Genomic DNA, 26,312 nt, shown 5'->3' with positions numbered 1-26,312 from the left:
GGAGGACCTGGCATAATCAGAAGCTGTCATGTTGGATAAATACAGGAGACCCGCAAGGTGATGAAGGAGAGGTTCTCCTTACACAAAAGCATTTCTCCCCCTTCAGCTTCTATAAACATTCCCCACTTTGGGGCAAAAAACAAAACAAAAACCCCAACCCAACCAATTTGAATATCATATAAAATGGATGAATAATCCATGCAGCCCCGTGTGCATGTGTGTGTGTGTGTATGTGTGTGTATAGAGCAGAACTTTGTACTAACTTTACAAATAATTAGTTACTTGCGATTCATTCCTTCAGTTAAGGTGTTGCTTGCATTTAACTTGCCTCTTCCTTCAAAGATCTAGTTATTTGTAATTGATTCCTTTCAGTGAAGAAGATATGACTGAATGCATTGTGATAGCATGTTAATAAGGATAACTTTCTCCAGTTGGAAGCTTTCTCTTGAGCAGGTGCACCTAGACTGGAGCTGTGTGTTGTATGTCAGAAAGCTCCTGCAATGGGACTTACCACCAAGTAGATATACATTGCGAGGAAAAAAACTAATACTGAGCATTTTATGTACCTTATTTAAAAAAGCAGTCACTGAATTTTGACATGATGTAAAAAAGATGCAACACTAAAGAAATAGGGGACAGAAGGGCATAACAACCCAAAAAACCCAGGCACATATTATTATTGTTGAGTGGTTTCTGTAATTAACAGATTTATTGCAGATATTAGCCCTCCTATCATGGTTTCCTAGATAACAAACGGTTTCAAGAGAGGAGCAGCCAAAACCAGAGGAGACCATATGATCCCGCTCCTGTCCCTCTTTCTCCTGAAATGCCTGCTGGATCACTGCAGTGGAGACGCAAAGCCTGGTGGAGTAGGGTTCTTATTGCCTCGTCAGCAACATAACTATTTATACTTGTCCTTCATTCCTCCCCAGTAGTGGATTAAGTGCTTTCCTGAAGTTGAGGCTCCAATACTTTGGCCATCTCATGAGAAGAGAAGACTCCCTGGAAAAGACGCTGATGTTAGGAAAGTGTGAAGGCAGGAGGAGAAGGGGACGACAGGATGAGATGGTTGGACAGTGTCATTGAAGCAACAAACATGAATTTGACCCAACTCCAGGAGGCAGTGGAAGACAGGAGGGCCTGGCGTGCTCTGGTCCATGGGGTCATGAAGAGTCGGACATGACTAAACGACTAAACAACAAAAAACATGGGAGCCTCATCTTCCAGCATTATCTCTTTGCTCATCGCTTTGCTTTAACCTCACCCTATACCTTTAGCCCTGCCCACTACCGAAATTCAGGACCTGAGACCATTGCCAACTTGGAGATTGGCCCTCAGGCTGAAAAAGGGGTCCCCTTACACCTTTTCCAGAGAAAGAAATGCAAGTCTGCTTTTCGGGAAATATCTTCACTACGAATGGGCTCCCAATGAAGTTTCTGAGTGAATTCCTAGAGATATACAATTTTTCTTCCATCTCCTCCTCCTTTTTTCTCTCCCTGTTCTTGAAGACATGCAGCCTCTCTCTCTCTTTTGAGGCGTCATTTGCTACCTGTCCTTTTGTCCTTGATTTTTAAGTCATTAATTAACGGGAGGTGCCACTTCACAATATGAATTCTCGCCCATCCCCCTTCTCCCTTTTTTTCTTTTTTCTTTTGCTCTCACCCTTTTCTTTCTCCCTCCCACCCTGACCATCCTGCCTTTTCTCTTTTGTTTTTTTAGATTTTTAAATATTATACATCTCTTGTGATGGAAGGACCAGAGGCCAGAGGTCAGGAGAGACAGTTGGGGCCTCTTCACGGGCCGCTGTGCTTGGTTTGCTCAGTAAGAGCTTGGCAGGGAAGAGGATAAGAAAAACTTTGCGTTCAGAGCCACCCCTCTTGAGGCACAGTCCCCCAAACCACCCAGTGGGACAGAGGAGCCTTTTGCACCTCTGTACTATTACTGCTGTTTTTTTTTGTTGTTTTCCAAACCATCATCTTAGAACTGCAAAGCTGGAAGAGATCCTACTATGGATCATGGAATCCAGCCCCTCTCAAGGAGGCACCCTGGGGAATCAAACTCCCAACCTCTGTCTAAACCACTGAACTATCCAACTGTTCCAACTGTTGTTGTTGTTGTTGTTGTTGTCACCATTATTGTCATTATCCTCCTGTACGTTCCTGTTACAGATTACTTCGTGGCCCAAATAATCCCCAAAGCTATGAACAGCATACTAAAGTTCAGTAAAAATGTAAGATGGCAAAATAACATAAAGAAAAGAGAGGTAGAATAATGGTGATGATAGTGCTAAGGATAGAGTATTTTGACCCAAGAAGTTCTCAAAACAGTACTAAAATACAGTAAGTAAAAGACAATAATATACAATTTATTAATATTTCTATTATTGTGGACATTATTGTTACAGCTATTATTAATCGTAATAAAGTTATTTTAGGTGGGTGGGTTCAGATGGCCCTCAAGCAGTGAATGGTATATGTATGACTCCTTCTTTTCCCCAAGATACTGCCATAGGTGAGAACAGCACATTAAAATAATAGAAAATACATTTCAAATAAGATGCAGCAATAACAATGTTTGCTTTTTAACCTAAATTGTCTTTATAGCATTGTGTTAAAAATACAGCAAATAGTAATATACAATAAAAATACAAGAACCTACTACTTCTACTGTTATTCCTGCTGTTTGTATTATTCCTGGTACTAGTATTAGCAGTATTATACCTTGTTCCATGCACACATTGCTTCGTCGAAGGCCCAGGGCAACAGAGAATGGACAGCTTCTCAATGGTGATTCTCAGTGACCCAGGTCTGTCCCTCCCCTCTAACATGTGGGGAGGGCAAGGCGTGTCCCATTGACGTCGTACCCCATCATCAGAAGGCCAGTGTTTTTTGTAAATCCAACACTTGCCCTCGCACCCAGCAGGATGATGTTCCGTTGGAAAACAAGGGGCTCCCTACTGCTTCTTGTTTCCCAGAAGAGTCACACACCTGGTGGGCTCCCAGATGAGTAATTCTTGCCGGGAAACCAGATGTGCATTTCCACACACCTTGTTGGCCAACGGAACCATGTCTATGGTTACAGCAGCAGTGGGAATTCTGATAGAGACCCTGGCAGCAAAGGTAGGATTTTGGGGTGGCAAGAGAGTGGCATAGCTCCTGGTAGAATGGGGAGGGGAAATGAACCAACAAGGGTCCCTGCCCTCAACAGTTGCCCACTCCCCAGAAGTTGCCTAGAGGACACCTATGAAAGGACAGGAAAAATTAACCAAGCATGTCAATGGAAGCAAAATTATCCTCATGGATTTCACTCCCTCAGTGCGTCTAACCTACTGCCCTCCTTCTTGTACTGTAAATCAAGGGACAGGTCGCATGTCAAACATTTTCTTATGCCAGGGTTTAAGAGGAAGACTTTAGACCTTTGTTATTCAAGGTCAAAGTGGGAGCCCATCAACTGAAAAGCATCCTTTGGTAGGTCTTCATTAAATACACGGGGGGAAATAGTCTCTCACCAGGCTCAAAATACATTTATGTTAGGGGCTTACAATTAATCACACACTGTTTCAGGCTCTTAAAATGAAAGCTTTAGAACATGACAAATATTTCCACCAGAGGATGGAAGGAACATGTTAGAAAGAACAGTGGTACCTGCAAGAAATTACATTCTAATCTGGCTAGAATTATTTTTTGTTAAATGGGTAATATTTATTCCTTATGTTTTCTCACTAATTCGGAGGACAAATGGAAGGGATTTATTTCACATTGATATACAAATGGTGAAAGAAATGTAAAAAGGAAAAAGAAAGGTTACACAAAAGAAGGAAACACATGAAACTTTGCACTCCCCACTTTCATTAATATGAATCATTTGTCTTTTAGAGGCTCTTTCAGAAATCAGTGAAAGCACACAAAAATGAAAAATAGCATCTTTTTAAAAAATAAAATAAAACATGAAAGTCCTGTCACTAACTACTAATACCTTACAAGAAGAAGAAGAGATATAATCCAGTCGATTAGAAGGCTGATAGTTCTTGCAGGCCTTCCCAATCAAAGGGAATATAACAGCAGGGATGGGATAACAAAAATCTGGGAGGGGACTTTAAATGAGGGAGAAACAGAAAGTGACAGATTCGTCCACCAGGCTGAGTCAGTTTTGTGCTCAGTTCTTCCCAAATGGGTTTTGAATCTGTAGATAATCAACCACGTTACTACTGAAAGAGGGTTGACACCTTTTAAAAATAAAAAAATAAAAACAAAAATAAAAATATTGCAGCACTATAAAAAATAGCAGATTTATTTTCAGTGTGAGCCTTCATAGATTACAATCAGCTTCCTCAGATATCGAGTGAAATATACAGCCTCAGACTGATGGATACAGGCAAAGAAAATGAAATGTCAAAGAGCTTTATTAATACCACTAATAAGCACCACTAATAAGCTTTGTGAATCTGGATCAAATAAACATCCTCACGTGGAGAGAGTAGCTAACAATGTAAGAATAGCAAATTAAATTTAAAATAATTCTTGAGATGCAAAAATATTGAGCCAGGAAGTGGTGTGCATTTTTAAGAATCAACTTCTAAGTCTCGAACCAGAATCAATAACTTTGTCTGTGTATAAGATAGAAAACATACCAAACCAAAAAAGTTTATCAACCTACTGTATATACTGAGCTAAGAATCCTGAAGCTGACTGTATAGCTCAGTGGTTTAGGTCTCTGACTGGGGAGCTAGAGGTTGGGAGTTTGATTCCCCACTGTGTCTCCTATGAGTAGAGCCAGCCTTGGGCAAGCTGCCCAGTCCCAGAGCATCCCAGGAAGAAGCAAATGGGAAACCACTTCTGAGTACTCTCTACCTGGAACATCCAGAAAAAGGTCGCCAGAAGTCAGAACTGACTTGATGGCATGTGATAATTATTAACAATCCTAGGTCTTTATTTAAAGAAACCTTTTGACAAACTACCTCATCTGGCTCCCTCTACAATCAGCCTTCATAGTTTATTTTTTCTACAATAGTCACTTTCAGATCAGTTATGTGATGTCCCGGGAAGGCAAAGCATTATGTTGCCATTCCTTGTGTAGTCCCACTCTTATACCTGAGGAACTGGACTTGTCCATGAGAGCTCACATTAAAATAGAAATAGTCCCATTTGCCCAAAACAGAGTACAGAAGGCACTTGCTGGCAAAGAGTGGCTTAAATCACATGGGCAGATGAAAAGGTAGGCAAGCCCCCTAATGTTGTGGCCTGCGGTGTTGGGGGCCTGTAGATGGTGCTGCCAGAGTAGAAGTGTGACGCATCCCTGCACAGCACTCCATTCTGAAATAAATCTCTGCATTCAACACAGGCTTTCATTGATATTCACTGTATAGGTCTATCCCTCACCCCCTTCCTCCCTATTACATCCCTTTACATGTGTTTGTTGTGTTTTAAAATGTATGTTTAACCGGATTAAGTCACATGAGCAAATACAGCACATCTTTTTGTCAACGATTCTTTGCAAAGGGAAACTAGTTTGCATGTTAATTCACCCCGGTGGCTGGCACCTGAGCTTCCTTCTAAACAAGCTTGCCTCACACCTCCGAGATGCTCTGCCAATTAAGTTATAAATAAAGAACAGCTAAACAGATGCAAGTTCCTCCAAAGGTGAATGGAAAGATATTTTTAAAAAAGTGGGAGAAAAAAAGCTCATAGGTTAGGCATATGTAGCCAACATGGCCATTATGCATTGAGAAAAGGAGGGCAGAGATTTTTCATAGGATACACTTTGTCGAGTTACCAAGCAAAGAGAAACTGTATACAAAGTACATATGTGCAAAGGGCATAAAAACAAATGTGATCTTTTTTTCATGTATATGCAAGTAATAAGAATATCAGAACCTGCGCTGAAAATGGGAAAGTACAGATTTATAATCGGTGGCGCAGTAGAGCCAGGAGTCACAGGGTTGGAGCTTCTTGATTATCGGCGATGTTAACACGTACCTGTGATACCAGGCTTTCCTCTAAGCTACCTTCTTAACAATAGCTGGAGAAGAAATGGATTTTCCCAGGAGCAAGATATGGTTGCAAGCTATCCTTGTTGTAGTGTAAACTATTTGAAAGTAGTTTGGTCTTGAAAGGGCAATCAAGAGCCATGAGCCTTACAAAACAACCTGCTTCTACTGGAAACCTCAAGGCCTAGAACTCATTTGCTGATATGCCTCAATTCAGCTGCCTGTATTTTTGGATTCTCCTTGCCAGGGGATAGTGATGGGGACTGCTGTGACATCAGGCTCTGCTTCCAAATTAATAACTGCCGAGAAGAGGTGGAAGGGGGATTTTTCTAGCTTCTGCTCCCCAAATAATTTAGAAGGCTTTAGATACCCCAAATCCGTCGGTGCATTTCTGATCAGGCTATGAAACCTTGTGGTGTCCACCTTGGGTTGGAAACTGACATGGACTGGGCATCGATAATGTCGAACAGATCGACCAATGCTAGGTTCTGTGCTTTTAGTTTAAAATATAACATTTAAAAGCTTTGCATAAAGCTTATAAACACTGAGAACAGAGATACACCCATGAGGATATGTGGGAATTGGGTGGGGGGAGGTTGTGTGTCTCTATCTAGAATCACACTTCTGAGACAAGGGATCTGAAAGACAGAATAAAACTAATGCATCTGAAAAGAGGTTAGTTTTCTCAGTTCTTGGCTTTTGAGCTGTTCTCTTTCAGCGTCAGACATTCATCTGTTTGCAATAATCTCGGTGCACTTGCTCTAATGAACGATCGCTTCCCAACATACTGGGAAAAGTTTATTTTCAGAAGCTCAGAAAATAATCCACCCCTAAGCCCACTTTTCTCTTAAATTCTCAGATTGCAACCTTTCGGCAGAGCCCAGCGCATGGGTTGTGCGTGATGCCTTAAACCTGACACTCTCACCTAATCCACTTCAGATGGCTCCTTTGATAGCAACCCCAGATAATTCAGGATTGTGTCTTTGGCTGGATTGCCGGACTGTATTTCCTCCCTGGAATTCCCCCACCCACCCCTTTCCCCACCCCTTATGTCCTAAGAAAACAAAAGAAAACATCTTTGACAGACATGAAGAGATCAGAGCATAGAAATGGTTATAGACAGAAAAGTGGGAGGAAGCTTTGTAGCTTTGCTACATCCTGTAAGAAACGAGAAACACTTTCTTGATATAATTGCAATCAGTCATCACTTGTACAGACAGGTAACGGGAACATACTCTGTAATATGATAGTGACTTGCTCCAGTTTGGCTAGCAAAGGCATGACAAGTTCCTGTTTTGGACCACGGCCCCCAGAAGTCTCTCCTCACAGCTAGTGTTTCAGGAAGGTCCAAGCTGTGGAAATGAACCAGAGAAAAACCTCCATTTTTGATTCAGAAGCAACTGCAAACCATGATTTAAACAAGTTGCCTCCTGATTCTTCAGGAGGCACCCGCTATGGAGCAGAAACATGGCTACCACCTCCAGGAAGCATTGGGCCAGCTTCCCCCCCCCCCCCGAGGAAGACTGTATCAGGAAACAGAAGCCTTTCAGGTGATTGAAATGAAGGTGTCTGAAAGTATGTGGTTGTAAACTGCAACTCCCAGAATTCTGCCGGGGGAACTGCTGGAGAATTCTGGGATTCAGAGTCCAAATGCACACATACACAAAATGAAATGCCGCGCTCCTCCTTGGTGTTCTAAATGTTGAGGATCATTCTTATGCCTTCAGGATTTGCCATTTAGACATGCTCACAAATGCCCGTGCCTTTTTAATGACCTTGCCACTCCAGAGTTGTTGCTGCTCCTAAAATTCACACACTGGCCTCGAAATTATTCCCTGGGTCTCAGTATTGTCTGTTGGTTTCACACACACACCAATTTGCACTGATTGCAATCGGATGTGTGCCCCCACCCCCAGGTCAACCAACATCACCTGCACCTTGTGTCCCGGTTTCTCGGGGGGACTGCAAAGCTGATGACCTGGCATCCCTCTACAAATACATGGCATTCCTACCTAAATATGTCCCTTCCTGTTGGAATAGAGCCATTTGATTTGTGCACCTATTTGAGTTTGCGTAAAGAAAACCCATAAACAGCCATTCTCTGCCCCCACCTGGCACCCAACGTAGATATCGGTCTCCTTTGCCTTTAAGCATATTGAGTGTTATGCCCTTCGCCACCCAGCAAAAACAGTTTCACTCAGCTCCAGGTATTGAAACTCCCAAGAGTTTGCCCTCCCTATCCTTCTGAGGATTTTAGTTTTTGGTTTGTTTTTCTTTCTAAAGAAAGAAAAGGTTCTTGGGTCACTGACCAGCAAAGGCAGCTTTGCTTGACCTGTTCTTAACCCCACAGGAAAGTTACATAAACTCTTCTACACCTCACCAAGATTGCTGTGTAGGAGCCCGGGAAAACAATACCTTCCCTTGTGCTTGCCTGCCTTATTAAATATCAATTAATATTTATGGGAGTTTATAAACAGCAGGGCTTAGGTTTCAAAAGTGCTTAGAAATCAGATCTCTTCTCTCTCTCCCTTCAACCCCTCTCTCCTCCCCACATTTTCTGTGCTTCACCCCCCCCTTCCCTCCCCACCCTAGCCATTGCTCTCATGGCTATCTCCATGTTGGCTGGCGCAAGAGAATCAAATGGCATGAGATTCTCAAAGGAAATATATTTAGACAGAGGGCAGGATCCAGACAAAGAGAAGTCCTTTTAAGGTTGTCGGTTCACAGTGGGACACACTTAGCACACATATGGTCTCTCCTACACCAGAGAAATGGCTGGGTCTTTTAAAATATGTACCCTTGATCAGTTCTGATCTGAACTGACAGCAAGGAGTCTTCTACACTACACAGCCCCTGCAGTGCAGTGGTGAGTAGAGATGGTGAGTAGTTTTCTGGACTACAAATGCCATAATTCTCCATTTTGGGAGTCTTACCTACTTTACAGGCACCTTGCAAACATCTGGTTGTGAAGCACTTGGGGGAAAGGCCTAACTGGGAAGGCTGAGCTTCCCGTCTAGCTCCACCCAAGCTTCCTGTTCCTGCCCTGATGCTAGCTTGGAGCTTTCTTTCTGAACTGGAAGCTTGGGTGGCAGTAAGCCTCAAACCCTTCTAATTTAGACCTTTCTCTCAGATGCATCACATTTAGGTATCATTCTCTACGTCAGTTCCAATTTGATGACATGTAACTAACTATAGTGATACGCCATCGAGCTGGAACCAACCTATAGTGACCTTAATAGGGCTTTCAAGGTAAGTGAAATATTTAAGGAGTGGGGATTTGAACCATGGTCTCTTGAGTCTTAATGAATTATTCTACCCACTCCACCACGCTGGGTACACTAGGTGCTTGTAAGTTGTCTATAAAGCAGGTATTCTCCCAGGATGGAGAATTATAGTATTTGCAGCCCAGAAAATCAAAAAATCCCATCCCTGTGTTGCATTCAGACTTGGAAGATGCAGGTTCAAGTCCCCGCTGAGCCATTGAACTCATTGGGTGATGATTGTGCCAATCACTCCCTCTCAGTCTGACCTCCCTCAGTAGGACTGTTGTGAAGATAAAGGGTGAGGAGGACATGCATCTATGGCCTCTTGAGCTCTTTTTTAGATGTGAACCAGCAAAGAGGAGAGCTTGACCTGACTCCATCCCTCAGCACTGTACTTAATCCATCTCCATTCTTTGCGTCTCCATCTGTTTTCTACCACCTTCTTCAGACATGTTTAATGACCTTGAGGAGTTCCTCAAGGGTGGTGTGATGGGAAGGATTAAACAGGTTCCTTTCAGCCTGTGTCTTCTTCTCAGCAAATGGAGGGGTCTGAGCCAAGAGCTGGAAAAGAAGAGTCCAGGAACGGGACCAGGAGAAGCCAACCTCAACCAGAAAGAATATTGGGGCACAAAAAGGGGTTTGAGCCCAACCAGATGACTTTGAGGTCCTCCTAAGCAAGGGTAGCTGAAAAGTAACCGGTTGCTGGTTTCCTTATTTGGATGGATGAGTCCAGTCTAGAGTCAGTGAATACAGCCCAGAATGAGGAAGGTAACTGAGTTCTAATGTCTCATCACACATAGAGACCAAAGACAAGGCAGTCACCTCCTGGCCTTCTCTTCAACATCTTCCAACATGGTGGTAGTGCTCAACCCTGCATCTCTTCCTAATTTTATTGACTCCTATCTGCCAGGTGGTTGGGAAAACACTGGCAGCAAAGCTAATAACCTTAATCCCATTGTTTCCATTTAGCCAACACAACCACTTATAAGCTTTAGAGAACATACCAAAATAGTCAAACTCAGCTGTCCCACGTCAAGTCTTCTTTTCTTCAGAGGTTGGAAACATTTCTATTTTAATCCTTAATTCACAGAATCCACTTTGAACCACAATTCCCAGAAATTGGCTGCTCTGTCTTGGGAAATTCTGGGAGTTTATAGTCCAAAAAAGTATTTCTTTCAAACTCTTGTTTGGCGCTTTGCTGGTTTACCCCATAACACATGTCTCCTTCTCTCTGATGGTGGGTAAATACAAATGCTTTCTCTCCCTGGTGGGTGACACACACACACACAAACACACACACACACACACACACACACACAAACACACACACACAGAGAGAGAGAGAGAGAGAGAGAGAGAGAGAGAGAGAGAGAGAAGGTCATCTTTAACAAAGCTTTGGGAGTGAATGAAATGAAATCAGCAATCTTGGCTCCAGTGGCTGGATTAAAGCTTGAAAGAGGGAGACTGTTTGGTCAGATGGGAAATATGATTGGGATAAGCACAGTGGTTAATTGATACGCCTTCCCACATAACATGGCAATTCAAACAGGTGGTGAAAAAGCCTCATATTAATTGACTTTTACTCCTGCCACCCAACACTCGTCGGAGAGGGGGTGGACATTTCCCAGGCTGAACCACCAAAACGTTGCTGGATGGTGTCACAAAGCAGAGAAATATGTGTCCTCTGTGGGTCTACTAGAAGACAAATACTTAGGCTGAAATGTAATTGTTAATCCAGGCAGAATAGACCCAACATTGCATCAATGGGACTTAACTAAATGTTGACTTAACAAAGTGGCATTGATTTAACAGATCAACTCTAGCAAGAACTGACGTTTAGATTTAGGCCTATGTTTCAAGAAATATTAATAACTCAAATTTTGGCACTAGTTATAGCTGTGACCCTAAAATCCTTACTGTTACTACTGAAGAGGACTCTTGATAGACCAGACCAAAGGCCAATCCAGTCCAACTTCCTCTTCCCATAGTAGTTAATCTGATGTCACCAGGAAGTTAATACTAAATGTGTTTGGAAGGTAACTGATACAGCACAGAAACTGGTACCGTATTCTGTTTCTCCTGAACTCTGGAAGTCCCAGATAGAAGGCCTGTCTTCCATCCAAGTCATATATCTTGTAGGGTGTACCATAATTTATGGACATGATTTCTATTAATTAAATTCTGCATTGTGTGAAAAAGGATTTTCAAAGTGAGACTGTTTCTCTTCTAGTGACCAGTCCTCAAAAAATGCACTGCTAAATGCAAGATACAGAGATGAGGAAAATTGCATCATATGACAAACAGGTCTTTAACTACTTGAGGGTGCTTTTCTTCTGATTGTCAAGCTTGACCACCAATGGGGCACAGGGTTGCCAGACCTAGCCATCTCTTTTCACCTTAAAAGTCCACAAGTGCTTTAACCAGTCGGGAACATGTTGCCTCTTGCCTGGTCATGTGATCCCTTTTTTCCTTTTAGCCAGGAAAGATGTCAAAGGCCACAGACTCCTCACGTCACCATTAGTTGAAAATTTTATTTTGGAGGCATATAGACAGTTCTAGACATTAAGCTGTATCAAAAGGCAACACAAATCAATTAACAAACCAGTACCAAAAAAAAAAAAGTTGTGTTGCTGCCAGTTGAAGTTGTAGTTGTGTGATGTTATAATATCCTGTTGTATCCCACAATGGGAAATTCTGACAAAACACTTTAGATGGAATCCAGTTGTTAGTCCCAAAGACAGCAGGCCCACAGAATGCATGGGGAGAGTGGCTTGATCTTGAATGGGAAATTAAGACACATTAACTTTGCAAAACACCTATCCCTGGCAGACATTAAGATCTAGACCCAATTGTTAGTTCTGCTGGAGCAGAACTGCTAAATGAATAGGACATGTCAAGCCAACACCTAAATAAGTGCCATTAATTCAATGGGTCTACACTAGTTGGGATGAAGAATTAAATTCAGCATTTTATCAGTGTATGAAAGGTAATGAGACAAAACAGTACCCTAAGGACATAACTACATTTGTTACAATGCAACCTGCCCTTTTTTTGATCCAAGAAAAATTAGATCAAAAATTCTCTTTTAAATCTAACTTTTTAAAAGAAACCTTTGAAAGTAACGGAAAGATTAGTTATTATAAGTAATCTTGTTCCTACTTCTTATGTTACTTCTAAAATGTAATGTTTGCACCTTGATTACCCTTTAAAGGAACTAGTTACGGTTAATTATATAACTTGTAACTCAATGGCCAAAGTCCTGTTGCTTAGTCTAGTAAATCACACCACACAGGCCTATTGAAGCAATGGGGTGTGCCAACACCTCTGAAAGGTCCATTGATTCAAATGAATCTACACTAAGTGCCATTTACTATGCTCAAGAAAGTAAAAAATTGAGTAGCTTATTTCAATGAAACTTTCAGAGGAACTGACTCTCTCAATCTCCACTGATTCAGTAGGCCTACTCTGGTGCTATTTTTTTATGCTAAGCAACAGGACCATTGCTTGCAAGCTGTGATTCTTTGATTCTTAGATGCTGGAGTATAACTGTGTCCAGCATCTCTCCCATGTTTCTCCTCACTTAGTCTAGCACCGTTTCTTCCCAAAGACTCCTTGCCTCTTCAGGTCACTGAGCAGCGTCCTTTGAAGCTAGAAGAATCCACTTATTCTTCGGGAGGCGTGGAACATTTATAACGCGATCCTTGACCTGGACAACTTGCAAGGTTGACTGGAGACTTCAACCAACTTCAAACAAGCTGGAGATCTAAGGTGGAAGTTGTGGGAAACCTGGGGGTTTCCTCAAGGCATCGCCCTTCAAGTCTGTGAGCAGGCTCTTTCTTTTTTGATTGTGCCGAGCAGGAAATGAGTTAAATAGGAGTGTGGGGGGGGAAGTATCTTGGAGGTTGGGTGCAAAGGAGCTTTCCCTCTTCAGCTCAAAACTGTCCTGGGTGCAATGAACCATCTAGAGGAAAAGACTGTTACCATAAAATATTCATTCATCTTTGAAGGGAAAACTGAACTGTGGTAGTAATGATTTCTAAAATACTGCAGCAAAACAAATACAGTACAACAAAATAAAATAAAATTTGTAGCACCCTAAAGCCTTACAAATTTGATTATGGCATGCCATTTTATGGACTATCCATAGGAATGTCACTAGACACGTTAAGAAACAAAGTTATAATTAGGTGCTGATGAGGGTATCCTTTAATTCCTTTAATTGGGGGAAGATTTGTTTTTAAATATATTTGTTCAGAGGGGTTGTCCCTACCTGGAAAAATTTCAGATACAGTACCTTAACTCTAATGGAGGAGAGGAACATTCTTTAGAGCTATACTGATCACATTTTTCATTGACTTCAATATCACACTGTACAATTCTTGCAGAGGCAGGTCCCTATCCTTTGTGCTGATGATGGATATCAATTTATTTCTAAACTTCCTTTTCTCTTTGAAGGTGCCGGCATTAGTATAGGACAAATTTCCTGCCCTCACTCAGATTTGGCTTTTGATCTCAATCAGATTTGGCTTTTGCCAGCATTCTGATTGTCTTCAGGTTGTTGTCCTTCTGAGTGAAGAAAGGAGGAGGAAGCAATGATTCCTGTCTATGTAGGACAGAATGTATCTGTATCAACAGAGCTTGGCTGCATCAGGAAGAGTGGACATCACCATCATTTTAAATGGGTTTATTCTGAAAATGGGTGGTGACATTAAGGATGTTTTTGCTCAGCTTTCAATTCTGTGCAACAGTATGCCTGTGATTTGCAAAGCTTCTGTCCATACATGTATCCTGCGAATTTTTCACTAGCTTTGCTATCCTATATTCACCCAAAGGACCATTATCTTTGAAACCAGAGGTTCAGCATGAGTAGGGGACCTCAAGTCCTTGGAGATCCAGGTTTCCTGGGACCCTAAGTCTGACCTCATCCATCCAAAGCATGTCAACCCCAAAAATTGTCTGAAATCAAACTTGGCCTTTGCACTCAGATTCCCCATCATTGCCCTACAGGCTTTTAGCAAGAATTGGGGCTATGGAGGCAGGTAACTTCTATTTCACAGGTACTGTTAATCTGCTCCAGAATACTGTATCCTTTTAAGATTCCATGAGCTCTCCAAAGTGCTGAACTGTTTTTGAAGATAGGGTTCCATTCTTGGTTGAAGTTCAGCATAAAACCTGGAGTGGATTCATCACCTCCTCTGAACAGGCTCCACTGGAGAGGAGACATTCTCCGGCTGTCCATTAGACCAGCCCTCTGCCTCCGAAGTGCTTTCCGCCTGCCAACCTTCCCTTGTACCCACACAGTGCGGTTTGACCCTGCAGAATCCATCCTCGCCTGCCATTGACCTGTGACCGAATGGACGGCAAAGTGAAAGCATTTTGTGCAGGGGAGGAAAAAGGGGGTGTGCCTACTTTTCCGCTACTGAAATGCTTTTGCAGGAAGGAAAAATGGAGGGAAATTGCAGCTGGGCAAAATTGAGCGGCCAACTGGCCACGATGGAGGCTCGTGCAGTACTTAAATGCAATAGCTGATCTAATCGTTGGCGCTCAAGGAAGCTTTTTGCTGTATTTTACCACACAAAGCTTTTCTTTTCTTTCCTCTATTGTGGCCCAAGCCGCTATTTAAGAAAGCAGAAATCAATAAACTCTTCCAGCTTTCAATCTTTTGCCCCCAAAAGGTGGAGTTCTTTTTGGCAGGGGTGGTGGTGGTGGGGAGGGCAGTGTTTTGTCATTCATAAGCTGTAGCGACAAATCCTTGACATCATTCGTGGACGGTATCGATCAGCTCTTCCGTTGCGCCAAAGGACAAATAGAAATCATTTATCTGTCTGGACTCCAAAACAGGGAACAAAAAGAGAGAGAGAGAGAGGGAGAGAGGGAGGGAGGGAGGGAGACAAAGCCCCTTTGCCAGCCACCCATAACAACCAGCAGCTGAAGGTATTAGAAGGGGGTCAAGTTCAGAGGTTAAGGGTCAAACAGGTTGTCATCAGTTTCTCACAGCTATCAGAGTGGAAAAAAACAGCTGGTTCTTATTAGCTATGTCCAACTCACTGTAAAAACTGAGACGGGGCGGGAGGGGAAGGAGGGCGGAAATCAGTCAAATTGTGAGACCATTGAATGATTTTTGGAAATGCATGAGTAAGATAAGTACCATGCCATCTTTCTCTTTATCTCAAACAGAGGAATCTCCAGTATTATTGAAATCCTCATTCTGCACCTGCCTCCCTGCTGTTCCTCCAGTGAGTGCCACCTAAGTTTCCCCTGGATTGAGCAACATTAGGAAAAGATCATTTTCTGGATGATGATAGCCTGAGTGCTTTAGCTGTGCCAGTTGTGGCATCCTGGAAGATGGTGTCCAAAATAAATAACTTTTGCAAACTCTGGAACTGGGTGAACATGAAACACCAATGGCAACAATAATAATAACAATAATCATGTGGCATCAAGTCAATTCTGCCTTCTGGTGACCCTTTTTCAAGGTTTTTCACATAGAGAATATTCCAAAGTGGTTTCCCATTCCTTTCTTCCAGGGGTGCCCTGGGACTGTGCAGTTTGCCCAAGGCTACACAGGTTGGCTCTACTTTCAGGTGACACACTCCCAACCTTTGGCTCCGCAGCCGGAGACCTAAACCACCGAGCTATCCAGCCACGTAAAGAGTGAGTCACAAGGTTTTCGCTCTCATTGAGAAATGTTTTCTCTGCTGCCGAATCCGAAAGCAAGGGTGGTAAGTGCTATCGGTCTTTATTGAACCACCGAACTATTAAAAAGTAGGTAAACTTTCATATCTAGCTTCTTCATGCTGGCATGACAGAAATTAGGGATGGGAGCTATTTTGCTTTATTATTCTTAAACAACTTGGACTCAGAAACAGTTGGTGATCAATTTATTTTATGTATGTGTTTATTTGGTTTATATACCACCCCATTAGCGTGCACACTATTCTGCGTGGTTTACAAGTTAAAACTTATAGATCATAAAGACTCCACATGGCTATATAGATAATATAGTAATTTTTAAAAATTGAAAACACCAAAAATAAAATATTAGTATCTGTTATTAGAGGAAGCTTTAAATAGTTCTGTTTTAACAGTTTCCTGAACATATGAGAGAAAGAGCCTGCTGTATCTCTGCTGGTAACCTGTTCCAGAAAATGGGAGCCACCATCAAGAAAGCCTGATTCCTTGATCTATTACAAATCACCAAAGGATCGACCAGTAGATTGTGATCTACCTTCTGCCCACACTGTATGGCAATTGGGTTTCCCCACCGTGTCCAACACAGCAACCAAACCAGCCCTTGCAGGACATTGTTGGGGAATCATGGGTACAAACCCAGAAGAACATTCCTTATGATTTAAAAAGGGGAGAAGGAACCTTCGCCAAACTTCAAGATTAGTCCCCGGTGACTCTTAGGGCAAGTACAGGGGAACCTCTATCAGCTCAAGGGCCATAGAAAGTTACAGAGAAGGCCTTGGGATCTACATTCCAGTGGTCGATGGGCCCAAAGGACAAAAGATGGTGGAGCATAAAAACCAGACGCTTGGATTTAATATGCTTATTGCCAAGAAGAAAAGCACATCACAACTGTTTTGAATGGAGCTGAAACCCACACCATAGCCAAGAAGCCACCCATGAAGAATGCCAGGGCCATCTCGGGGAAACCCAAAGGTCAACTGGGACTCCATGAGGGCTCTATTTGGTTCCAAGGCCTGGGATTCCTGAGTTCTACCCTAGTTTGTTGTCGATGACTATGAGACACAGGATTTCGTCTACAGGTCTTGGGAAAGGACCATAAATCACATCTGTGGGTTTTTGCAAGGCACCCATTGATTTACACTGCCAATGGGCTACCCCTTTGTGGGGGGTAATGGTCTAGTTTCTAATTAGATGTCTCCATCATAAACCACCAGGCACACAAGTTAAGTCAGACTTGTAGGTTCTCGTGTTCAGTGCCCAGCGTAGCCAACGGACTGTTTTACTTAAACATCTCTTTATAAATACAAACGCCGCTCGCTGGCTCCCTCCTCCTCTCTCTCTTTCATTCTCTCTCTTTTCTGTCTCCCCACCTCCAGCCCTTTTCCCAAGGACGTTGTCAAGGTCACAAAAGAGGCTGCCGCTCCAAAGAGTGTATCAGACCTACAAATCCATTTCACTGGACTATTGTTGCCTGTATCCTCTGGTGCCTCCAACTTCATTTCCACTTCAATTTTATCAACCTTCCGCTGGAGACTCAAAGAGATAGGGAACAAGCACTGACACGAATTAGCCTTAAGATTGACTGATATAGCTTAGCCCAGGGAATTCTGGGTAGAACATTCTCACTCCTGCTCTCTCTTTTGCATGTACACACTCCATCTCTCTCTCTCTCTCTCTCTCTCTCCCTCTCCCTCTCAATCTCCCCCTTTCTCTGCTCTTAAAAAATACATGCCAGCCCATCTCTGTCACTCTCCTGTCATGCCGGGTGCCAATCCAGCCCAGAATGACGGACAAGCCAAGTTGCCTTCTGATGGGGTAATTTGCCGGAGCCTCAATCCACCATGTATCGCAGATGGCAGCGAAGTTAGCGTGGGAGAAAAGGCCAAGTGCCTTGAAAGCGAGGATATTGTTAAAGAGAGGAAGTAAGTTTCGGGGGCTGTTAATGGCTCAGCTTTCATTTGCTGGGCGAAGAAGTTTTGCAGAAACCTCCGAGGTACTGGTAAGGTTGAGCTTGAATTCTGTTAGACACAGTGGAACATTTAGCCATCATAATTCACAAACAAAACCATTAGCTGTAACGAGTGTCATTTGAAAGAGAGTCATGGGATGTAACATAGTTCAGCTTCCAAGTTACAGAGTTAGATGTCCAAACTTTGTAGCTACACAAGGAGCAGTAGTAGGAAAACGTGTGTGCTAGTACGGTGGTGTTCTGTTTAATTTACAACACACAAAAGTGTATTATGATTTCCCCATGTGGTCTAGTGGACAGAGTGACAGGACTAGGACTCTGGAGAACAGGGTTCAAATCCCCACTTGGCCATGGGAAATCCCTGGGGCGGTAGAACTGATAAAACTGCTCCTTAAATATCTCACTTACCTTAAAAGCTCTATTAGGGTTGCTATAAATTGGTTCTAACTGGATGGCACAGAACACACACAGAGAAAGATACACACAAGTGTGTTTGTGTGCTGGTTGCAGAGATGTGGTGAGGTCCAGTTATCTATTTGGCCCATGGCTGCCTGTACGCTCTGTTGTGTGAGCAGACAGCAACCAGGCCTCATCATGTCGCATTGCAGCTGCTTTTGCATTTCCAGTGGCAGACAAGAGTGGCTTTAGCATTTAAGATTTGGATGGCCATGAAACCATGTCTCCTACAGCTCTGGAGAATCTGTGAATTTGGGAATGTTACTTTTGGAGACTACAACTGCCCGTTGGGAAGTTTCTCAGAATTACAGTACAACACAGCAACTTTTCTTAGCTTCCCTCCTGTTTATACTATATGATGTTGTTTCAAACACAACCTAATTTAAACAGTCCCCAAAATCTTAGATCTCAAGCTGAACACAAGCGGCCTCTTGAAATTCAGCACCTCATTTTCTGGTGGAGAGATCAGAAGACTGACAAATATTCCACTGAAGTTAAATTTCCCAACAGACCGGGTGGTGAGAGGGCAGAATCAAAAGTGCAGCTTCAGCCTTCTTTTGAAACATCATTTTTTGCTCCCCTCACAGACGACTACTGGAGCTCATGGGTTGACAGCCCACCGGCCATTTTATATTGCCTCCCAGTGTCCCAGATGTCACCTCGTTGTGGAACAATGGCAGAAGGGAAGGCAATAGCACCCCGGACAAAATAACAGTTAAGAATGTTCTTGTTTCTCCTTCAGCTTCACAGATAGAGGCAGCTGGGCAGGTCCAGAACAACAAACAAGGCATGGGTCTTTTATAGAGCTAATGGCTCTGAATTGCTTGTTTAAGATCAAACCACCCTCAGATATTTTTTTATTACAATAGAGATAAACCTGCAGCAATATAACACTCCTGGGAAAATCCATGTCTCCTCCAGCTACTGTGAGAACTTCTCAGCTCAGAAGGAATAAAAATGAGCCTGGGGTGGGTGGGTGCGTGATATGGTAGATCCTGCTACTCAAAATCTCCTGGGACTTTGACCCTGAGAGCATTAGTATCTCCACTGCACGACTGTCTTTCTCTCTCCTCAACTTTACCTTCTATTTCTGTCCCTCCATCTTTCTTTTCTCTCTCTCTCCCTTTCCCCCTTTCTTCTTCCTTGTTTGCCCTCACTTTTTAATTGCTTTTTCCCTCTTACCAGTTGCTGTATTTGATAATATCTTTGGCAGGGCCCCTACCACTCCCCCCCCCGCTGCCATCACGCAGTGAACAGGCTTCCAGACTGATCTCTTTATCACAAACAGAGTCCATGGCGAAGCGTCCAGTATAGATTTAAATTACAGTACAGGCAATAATAGGGTAGAAGCCATAAGAGTTTCTTTGCTACAGATTGACAGAGAAGGCCACTCACGATGTGTGTGTTGTGCGTGCGCGCACACGCGTGCATGCACATACATGGACATGTTTCCCTCCCCCTTTTACAAATTCAAATGTACATATCAGACCAGGGAAATGTGGGAGGAAAGCCGAATTTTATTATTTATTTATTATTATTTGTTTGGTCATGTGGTGCATTTATTTATTAAAATATTCAAATATTCCCACCTTATGTTGCAAAATCTTCTAGAAGAATAGAAGCAAGAAGCAATTTAAAAGTTTGCATTTAGAACAACCTGAAGCAATTTAAAACATATAAAATTATTTTAAAACCATTCAGAATCATGTGCTTTCTTAATTCCACTTCTTACTGACCCTTTTACAAGGCCTGAAACAGTGAAAGGCCTGTGGAATTCTGGGAGTTGTAGTCCCAAAAAGCAACCTTTTTGACACTCTGGTTATAGCTCATAGTTAGAGCACATACAGTACTTTACTTATAGAGGAGATATCAGATTCAAGTTCAATCACCAACATCCCCCCAAAAAGTTGGGGGTAGGAAAAATGACGACTGAACCCATAAACCATGGTGGTTATAGATTTTGGAAGCTGTAATTTTTTTTAAAAAAGGAAAAAGTCTAAGCTCCAATAGGGATGGAACAGAATTTGGTTGGATCCTACCATCTCAGTAGAACAGATCTGCCCACCTCTGGAAACTCCTTGTACCTCTCACCCTGGGATCAGTCCATGTGTGAGATCTAAGGGGTGTTTCTGAAAAGGACAGGTTACTTACCTGTAAACATGGTTCTTCAAGTGGATTCTCCATGAATACACACTAATGGGTTAAGTCAGCACTTGTGCTGGCCTCTCGGAATCTTCTAGAGCTGCAAGAGAAAAGTAACAATGTTCAGGTTGCCCTGCACTGAGCATGCTCAGCCCGCCAACGGCTCAGTTCCCCATGTCCGCCATGTGAAGAGTTGGAAACCAGAACACTCCTCAGTGACGGACAAGTGGGGAGGCCGGGCGGGACGTGTGTATTCATGGAGAATCCACTTGAAGAACCATGTTTACAGGTAAGTAACCTGTCCTTCTTCAACGTGGTTCTCCATGAATCCACACTAATGGGTGACTAGCAAGCACACTTACAGGATGGTGGGCCGTCACTGAAGCAGTGAAGTCAAAACAGCCCTTCCAAATTTGGTCTCTGCTTTAGCCCGAAGGTCCAGCTTGTAGTGGGTAACAAAGGTAGAAGCATTGGACCAAGTAGCAGACCGACAAATCTCCTGGATGTCGACTCCCCTTAGCAAGGCCGTAGATGTAGCCATGGCCCTAGTGGAATGGGCTTTGAGACCTTCCGGCACAGGTTTCTGCAGCAGTTCATATGCCAAAGAAATGGTAGAGACTAGCCACCTGGAGAGGGAAGAGGAGGAAGCAGGAGAGCCCTTGCGAGGCCCATAAAAACAAAGAAACAGTCTATGGGCCTTCCTGAAATCTTTAGTCCTGGTAACATAATAGGCCAGTGCTCTACGAACATCTAAAGCATGGAGCATGCGTTCGACTTCTGTAACTGCATCAGGAAAAGGGGTTGGTAAGATCAACGGTTGGTTAACGTGGAAGGTAGACACAACCTTAGGCAGAAATGTCACATCAGGATGAAGGACAACCTTATCCTTAAAAAATTGCAAATAAGGAGGATCGGCACGTAGGGCAGCTAACTCACTAGCTCTCCTAGCCGAAGTAATGGCCACCAAAAACAGTGTCTTGAAGGACAAGAATTTCAAGTCACAGGAGGCCATGGGCTCGAAAGGATGCCGCGTAAGACAATGCAAGACAGTCTGTAGCGACCACTGAGGTATCGGTCTTTTAGCTGGAGGCCGCATGTTGTCAAGTCCCTTGAAAAAGGCTTTAAGGGTTGGGTGAGAGAACCATCTGGATGACTCTGAACCCGGAGGTTGAAAGGCCACAATAGCTGCAGTGTAAACCTTCAGCGTTGACTTAGACAGGCCCAAATCGAAAAGATGCCTGAGGTATAACAGCAGAGTAGATAAGGCCACAGGTGAGGAATGCAGCTGACGTTCCTCAGCAAACCTGAGAAAATTTCTCCACTTGTAGCTGTAAAGCAACTTAGTGGCAGGCTTCCGTGCCTTAATGATGACCTCTGTCAATGATGGGAAATCCTCCACGCAGTCAAGTGGAGTGCATCGAGGTCTGGATGGAGAACATTCCCTCCGCTCTGAGTGAGTAAGTTGGGCTGCAATGGAAGAGTCACCCTGTCCACTGACGCTTGAGACAGAGTGGAGAACCACGGTCGACGTGGCCACCAAGGGGCAATTAGTATGGCTTCTGCCCTCGTCTGTAGTAGTCTGACTATGACCCTCTGAAGGAGTGGCAGAGGAGGAAACAGGTAGATGAGGCCTCCCCTCCATGGTACCATGAACGCGTCCCCTATGGAGCCTTGTCCCCTGCCCGCGCGGGACGCATAGAGTGGACACTTCGTGTTGTATTGCGTGGCAAACATGTCCACCAGTGGATGTCCCCATCGATGGCAAAGGGTGGTGAATACCTTCTGGTCCAGTTGCCACTCGTGGGATTGGAACGGGCGACGACTGAGTTCGTCCGCCAACTGGTTGTCTGATGTGGCCACATGGATAGTCACTGGAAAAATGTGCCTCAGGTAGCACCATTCCCAGAAATGTACTGTGAGAAACAGCAGAGACTTGGACCTCGTGCCCCCTTGCTTGTTCAGGTAGTACATCGTGGTGGTATTGTCTGTTACTACCTGTACAGCTGTGCCCCTGAGAAGAGGAAGAAACGCCCTGAAGGCCTTTATCACCGCCAGCATCTCTAGATGGTTGATATGCAGGGATGCTTCCTGCGGGGACCACAGAGCATGTATCTGGTGATGTAGACAGTGGGCTCCCCATCCCATCGGGCTGGCGTCCGTTGTCACCTGTATGGTGAGTTGTAGAGGACGAAAGGGCCTTCCGATTAGCAGATGTGGAGGAAAGAGCCACCACTGTAATTGCCTTGCAAGTTCTGGAGTGACCCTGAGGCGCTTGTGATGACTGTCTGTCACAGGGTTGAACAGGGCCATCAGCCAAGATTGTAGGGAGCGCATTTTGAGTCTCGCATGGGGCAAGGTGGCCGTTGTTGAGGCCATGAGGCCTAGCAGGTGTTGTGCTAGCTTTGCCGATACTGTCCCCCTTGGCTTGAACCTCAGAACTGCTTTTCTTATTTTGTAGACACGTTCTGGAAGTGTGAACAGACGGGCTTGCACGGCATCCAGCCTGGCCCCTATGTAGTCCATCACTTGAGAGGGTCGTAAATGAGACTTCTCGTAGTTGATGGATAGGCCTAAGGCCTGTAGGGTCTGCAGAACTTGATGAGTGTCCTGGTAGGCTTGGTGTTCGGACTTTGACACTATCAGCCAATCGTCGATGTATGGGTAAATTTGGATCCCCTGGAGACGTAGATAAGCTGCCACTGGGGCCATACACTTGGTAAAGGTCCGTGGGGCGGTGGAGAGGCCGAATGGCAGGGCTACAAATTGGTATATGGTGTCCTGGAAGATCAGTCGAAGGTACTTTCTGTAAGCCTCGTGGATTGTTACATGAAAGTAAGCATCCTTCAGATCCACCACTACAAACCAATCTCCTTTCTTGAGCAGATGGACGATCCCTTCCAGGGTAACCATCCGGAACTTCCGAGGATTGAGGTAGGTGTTGAGATCTCTCAAATCCAGTATGGGTCGAAGACCCCCGTCCTTCTTTGGAACAGCAAAGTATCGGGAGTAGAACCCGTTCAGGATGTCCCTGTAAGGTACCTTCTGGATGGCTCGCTTCTGTAATAGAGTGAGAATCTCTTCCTCTAGGACGGGATCGAAGGATGTATGCCTGACCCATCCTAGAGGAGGCAATTCTATAAACTCCAGGCGGTAGCCGGAGCTGATAATGTTCAAGACCCAGGTGTCTCGAGTGATCTTGTACCAGTTCTGAAGGAAAGGAGAGAGGCGAGTCAGAGGGTGGTGGATTCGGATGCTGACTGGGAAGTCAAAGGTATTGTTTGAACTTCCGGCCAGAAGGCTTGAATGACTGGCGTTTGCTGTGTGTCTTGAAGCTAGAGGCGGAGGAAGAAGCCTGAGAAGATCTTGCAGGGGGTTGTGGCCTGAACTGGCGATAAGTGGAGGTTGTGCCTTGCTGGTACGACTGCTGTTGAGGCCTGGGGCGCCAGTGAGGTTTTGAAGGCCTTGGCTGTTGCTGTATGGCATAAGATTTTGCCGTTTTCTTACTCTCGTGGAGGGACTTCAAGTTTTCATCTGTTGTTTCGCTGAAAAGACCAGTGGCATCAAAGGCTAAGTTCTTAATCCTGACTTTGATGTCATCCAAGATGTTGGCAGACCGTAACCAGGCGTGCCGTCGCAAAGTAATGATAGATGCCAGATTTCTAGCATTGGCATCTGCCACATGCCGTGAAGCCAGACGTTGATGCTTAGAGACAGTCTGTGCCTCAGCATAAGCATCGAGGCATACTTGCCTGATGTCTTCTGGTGCCACCTGGAGCGCTGGGAGTACTCTCGCCCAAAGTTGTTTTTGATAGGCCCCCATGGCCACCAAGTAGTTGAGGGCTCTGAGGGCAAAGGTGGTCATTGAGTATAGCCTCCTTCCAAGCACCTCAAGGTCTCTTCCTTCTTTGTTAGTTGGGGTCGGGTGACCTTTGGTGGGCAAACGTCCCGCACTAGACTCCACCACAAGAGAATTAGGGGCTGGGTGTTTCAGAAGGCACTCTGGTTTTGGGCCATGGACCCGATACATGTTCTCAGTCCTCCTGGAAAAAGTGGGAGAATCAGCTGGATGGTCCCAATAACCAGTGATGAGATCCATGAGTTCTGGCACATAAGACAGGCTAACTGGACGAGACCTGTCCTTGTGAATGTCCCCAAAGATTAGGTCATCCTCACGAGAAGGAGATTTCTCCACCTCCATCCTCAGGGTAGCAGCCATTCTCGCGACCATCTGAGGATACGATGAAAAATCCTCCGATGGGGATGACGGATGGATATCTGCCGCATCAGACCCCAATGGCTCAGCAGGCACCGGTGTCTCCAAGGAGGCGTCTGATGTACCTTCGTCCTCGTGTTCAGAAGAGGAAACCGAGTCAGGTTCATCCTCCTCCTCCAAAAGCCGAGGGGCGACAGGCTGTGGTATGCCCTCTGTAGGCTTGGGAGGTTTAGTGGGTAACGGTCTACTCGGGCTTGGTAAAGGTGCCGCGGGCTTGTCAGCAGGTGTCGGTGTCGGGACACTATGCTTGGTAGACCGACCCTCCGCCGGAGTAGCGCGGTCCTCGTTATCTGGGAGAAGGCGCTTTCGACGTCGACCCTTTTTTGGAGGCGGCGTGGTGGAAGTAGACGAAGAGGAAGAGTAGGTCCTCTTTCGTCGATGCCGTCTATCCCTCGACGTGGAAGAGGAATCAGACGTATAGTCCCTTTTATGTCGATGACGGCGGCGAGACCTCCGTCTCTCATGGCTGTCGTCGGAGTCCGATGAAGAGTACTCTCGACGTCGATGCTTCCGTCGTCTATCACCATCCGTAGTACGCTTTCGCTTGCGATGGCGCTTAGGCTTCTTAGGGATGGTGTCCTCCTCGGTCTCGAGCGTTGGGCGTCGAGGAGGGGCCGGTACACTCGGATCCCCCGGTCTCCTCGGAGAGGGTGTCGGAGACTTAGTAGCCGGCGATCCCGGTGTAGACGACCGGGATCGAGACGCCTGCCCAGGTAGAATTGGGCTCCGAGGCGCATCGGTCAAGCCAGAGATGATTTTGTCAATCTGGCTTGCCGTGGGAGACCTCTCGACGACGACCAATGGTTCTTGTCGTGGAGGAAGAGAGGCTCCGGGCTCCGACGCGGACTCTCGGTCTCTTGAAGAGTCCTCCAGGAACGGAGAAGGGAGTGAGGAGGAGATGGGAGGCACTACCAGAGTAACCTCCTTCGATGTCGATGCTCCCTTCAACTTTTGCTTCTTCTTTTTCAGGTGCTCCGGCTTCGGTGGAGAGATGGAGCCAGTCGACGCTGAGGTAAGTACCTTCTTGGACGAGGTTTTCGCCTTGGACTTGGTTTTCGCCTTTTTAGGGACGTCCAGGACAGTATTCGATGAGGTGGATTGGACTACCCTAATCTCCGACCGTACTGAGGAGGAGGATTGGGCTACCTCCATTTCAGATGGTTGAGAGGCGGACAACGTCTGCTTCCAAAGGGAATATCTGAGACGTTGCTGCCGAGCCTTCAGCGTCACCTTAGTGAATCTTTTGCAGTGCCGACAGTTGGACACGGAGTGGGATTCTCCAAGGCAGTACAGGCAGAGAGAATGTCCGTCCTGGAAAGGAAGTTTCCGGGAACAGGCGGTACAGAGGCGAAAGGGTCCTCTCCTCGGGGATGGTTTGTCCTTTGGAGGCATAGACTAACCGGTAGATGGAAGTAGACCAGGAGTCCCGAGTAACGGAGCGTTTACTGGGCTTGGTGAAGGCCGGTAGACCAGGAGTCTCGAAGGCTATGGAGCTTTCGACGGACGTGGTGAAGGCAGGTAGACTAGGAG

The 26,312-nt window shown here is 44.8% G+C and overlaps 1 protein-coding gene and 1 long non-coding RNA gene across 2 annotated transcripts in view; both read right to left on the bottom strand.

Moving 5' to 3' along the window:
* The window catches only part of LOC144584063 (uncharacterized), a 266,283-nt gene that overhangs the window by 151,443 nt on the left and 88,528 nt on the right, over positions 1-26,312 (bottom strand). The window lies entirely within an intron of this gene.
* On the bottom strand, positions 20,507-23,627 carry LOC144584060 (uncharacterized). Its single transcript, XM_078379277.1, has 2 exons — positions 20,872-23,627; positions 20,507-20,609 (listed from the first exon to the last, which is right to left on the bottom strand). Exon 1 carries the CDS (start codon positions 23,625-23,627, stop codon positions 20,886-20,888), a length of 2,742 nt encoding a protein of 913 aa, XP_078235403.1. The 3' UTR covers positions 20,507-20,609; positions 20,872-20,885.

The sequence above is a fragment of the Pogona vitticeps genome, chromosome 7 (genome assembly GCF_051106095.1).
Source record: "Pogona vitticeps strain Pit_001003342236 chromosome 7, PviZW2.1, whole genome shotgun sequence".
Classification (NCBI taxonomy): Eukaryota; Metazoa; Chordata; class Lepidosauria; order Squamata; family Agamidae; genus Pogona; species Pogona vitticeps.
The sequence above is the reverse complement of the archived record's forward strand: the minus strand, read 5'-3'. Positions and strand labels throughout refer to the sequence as shown.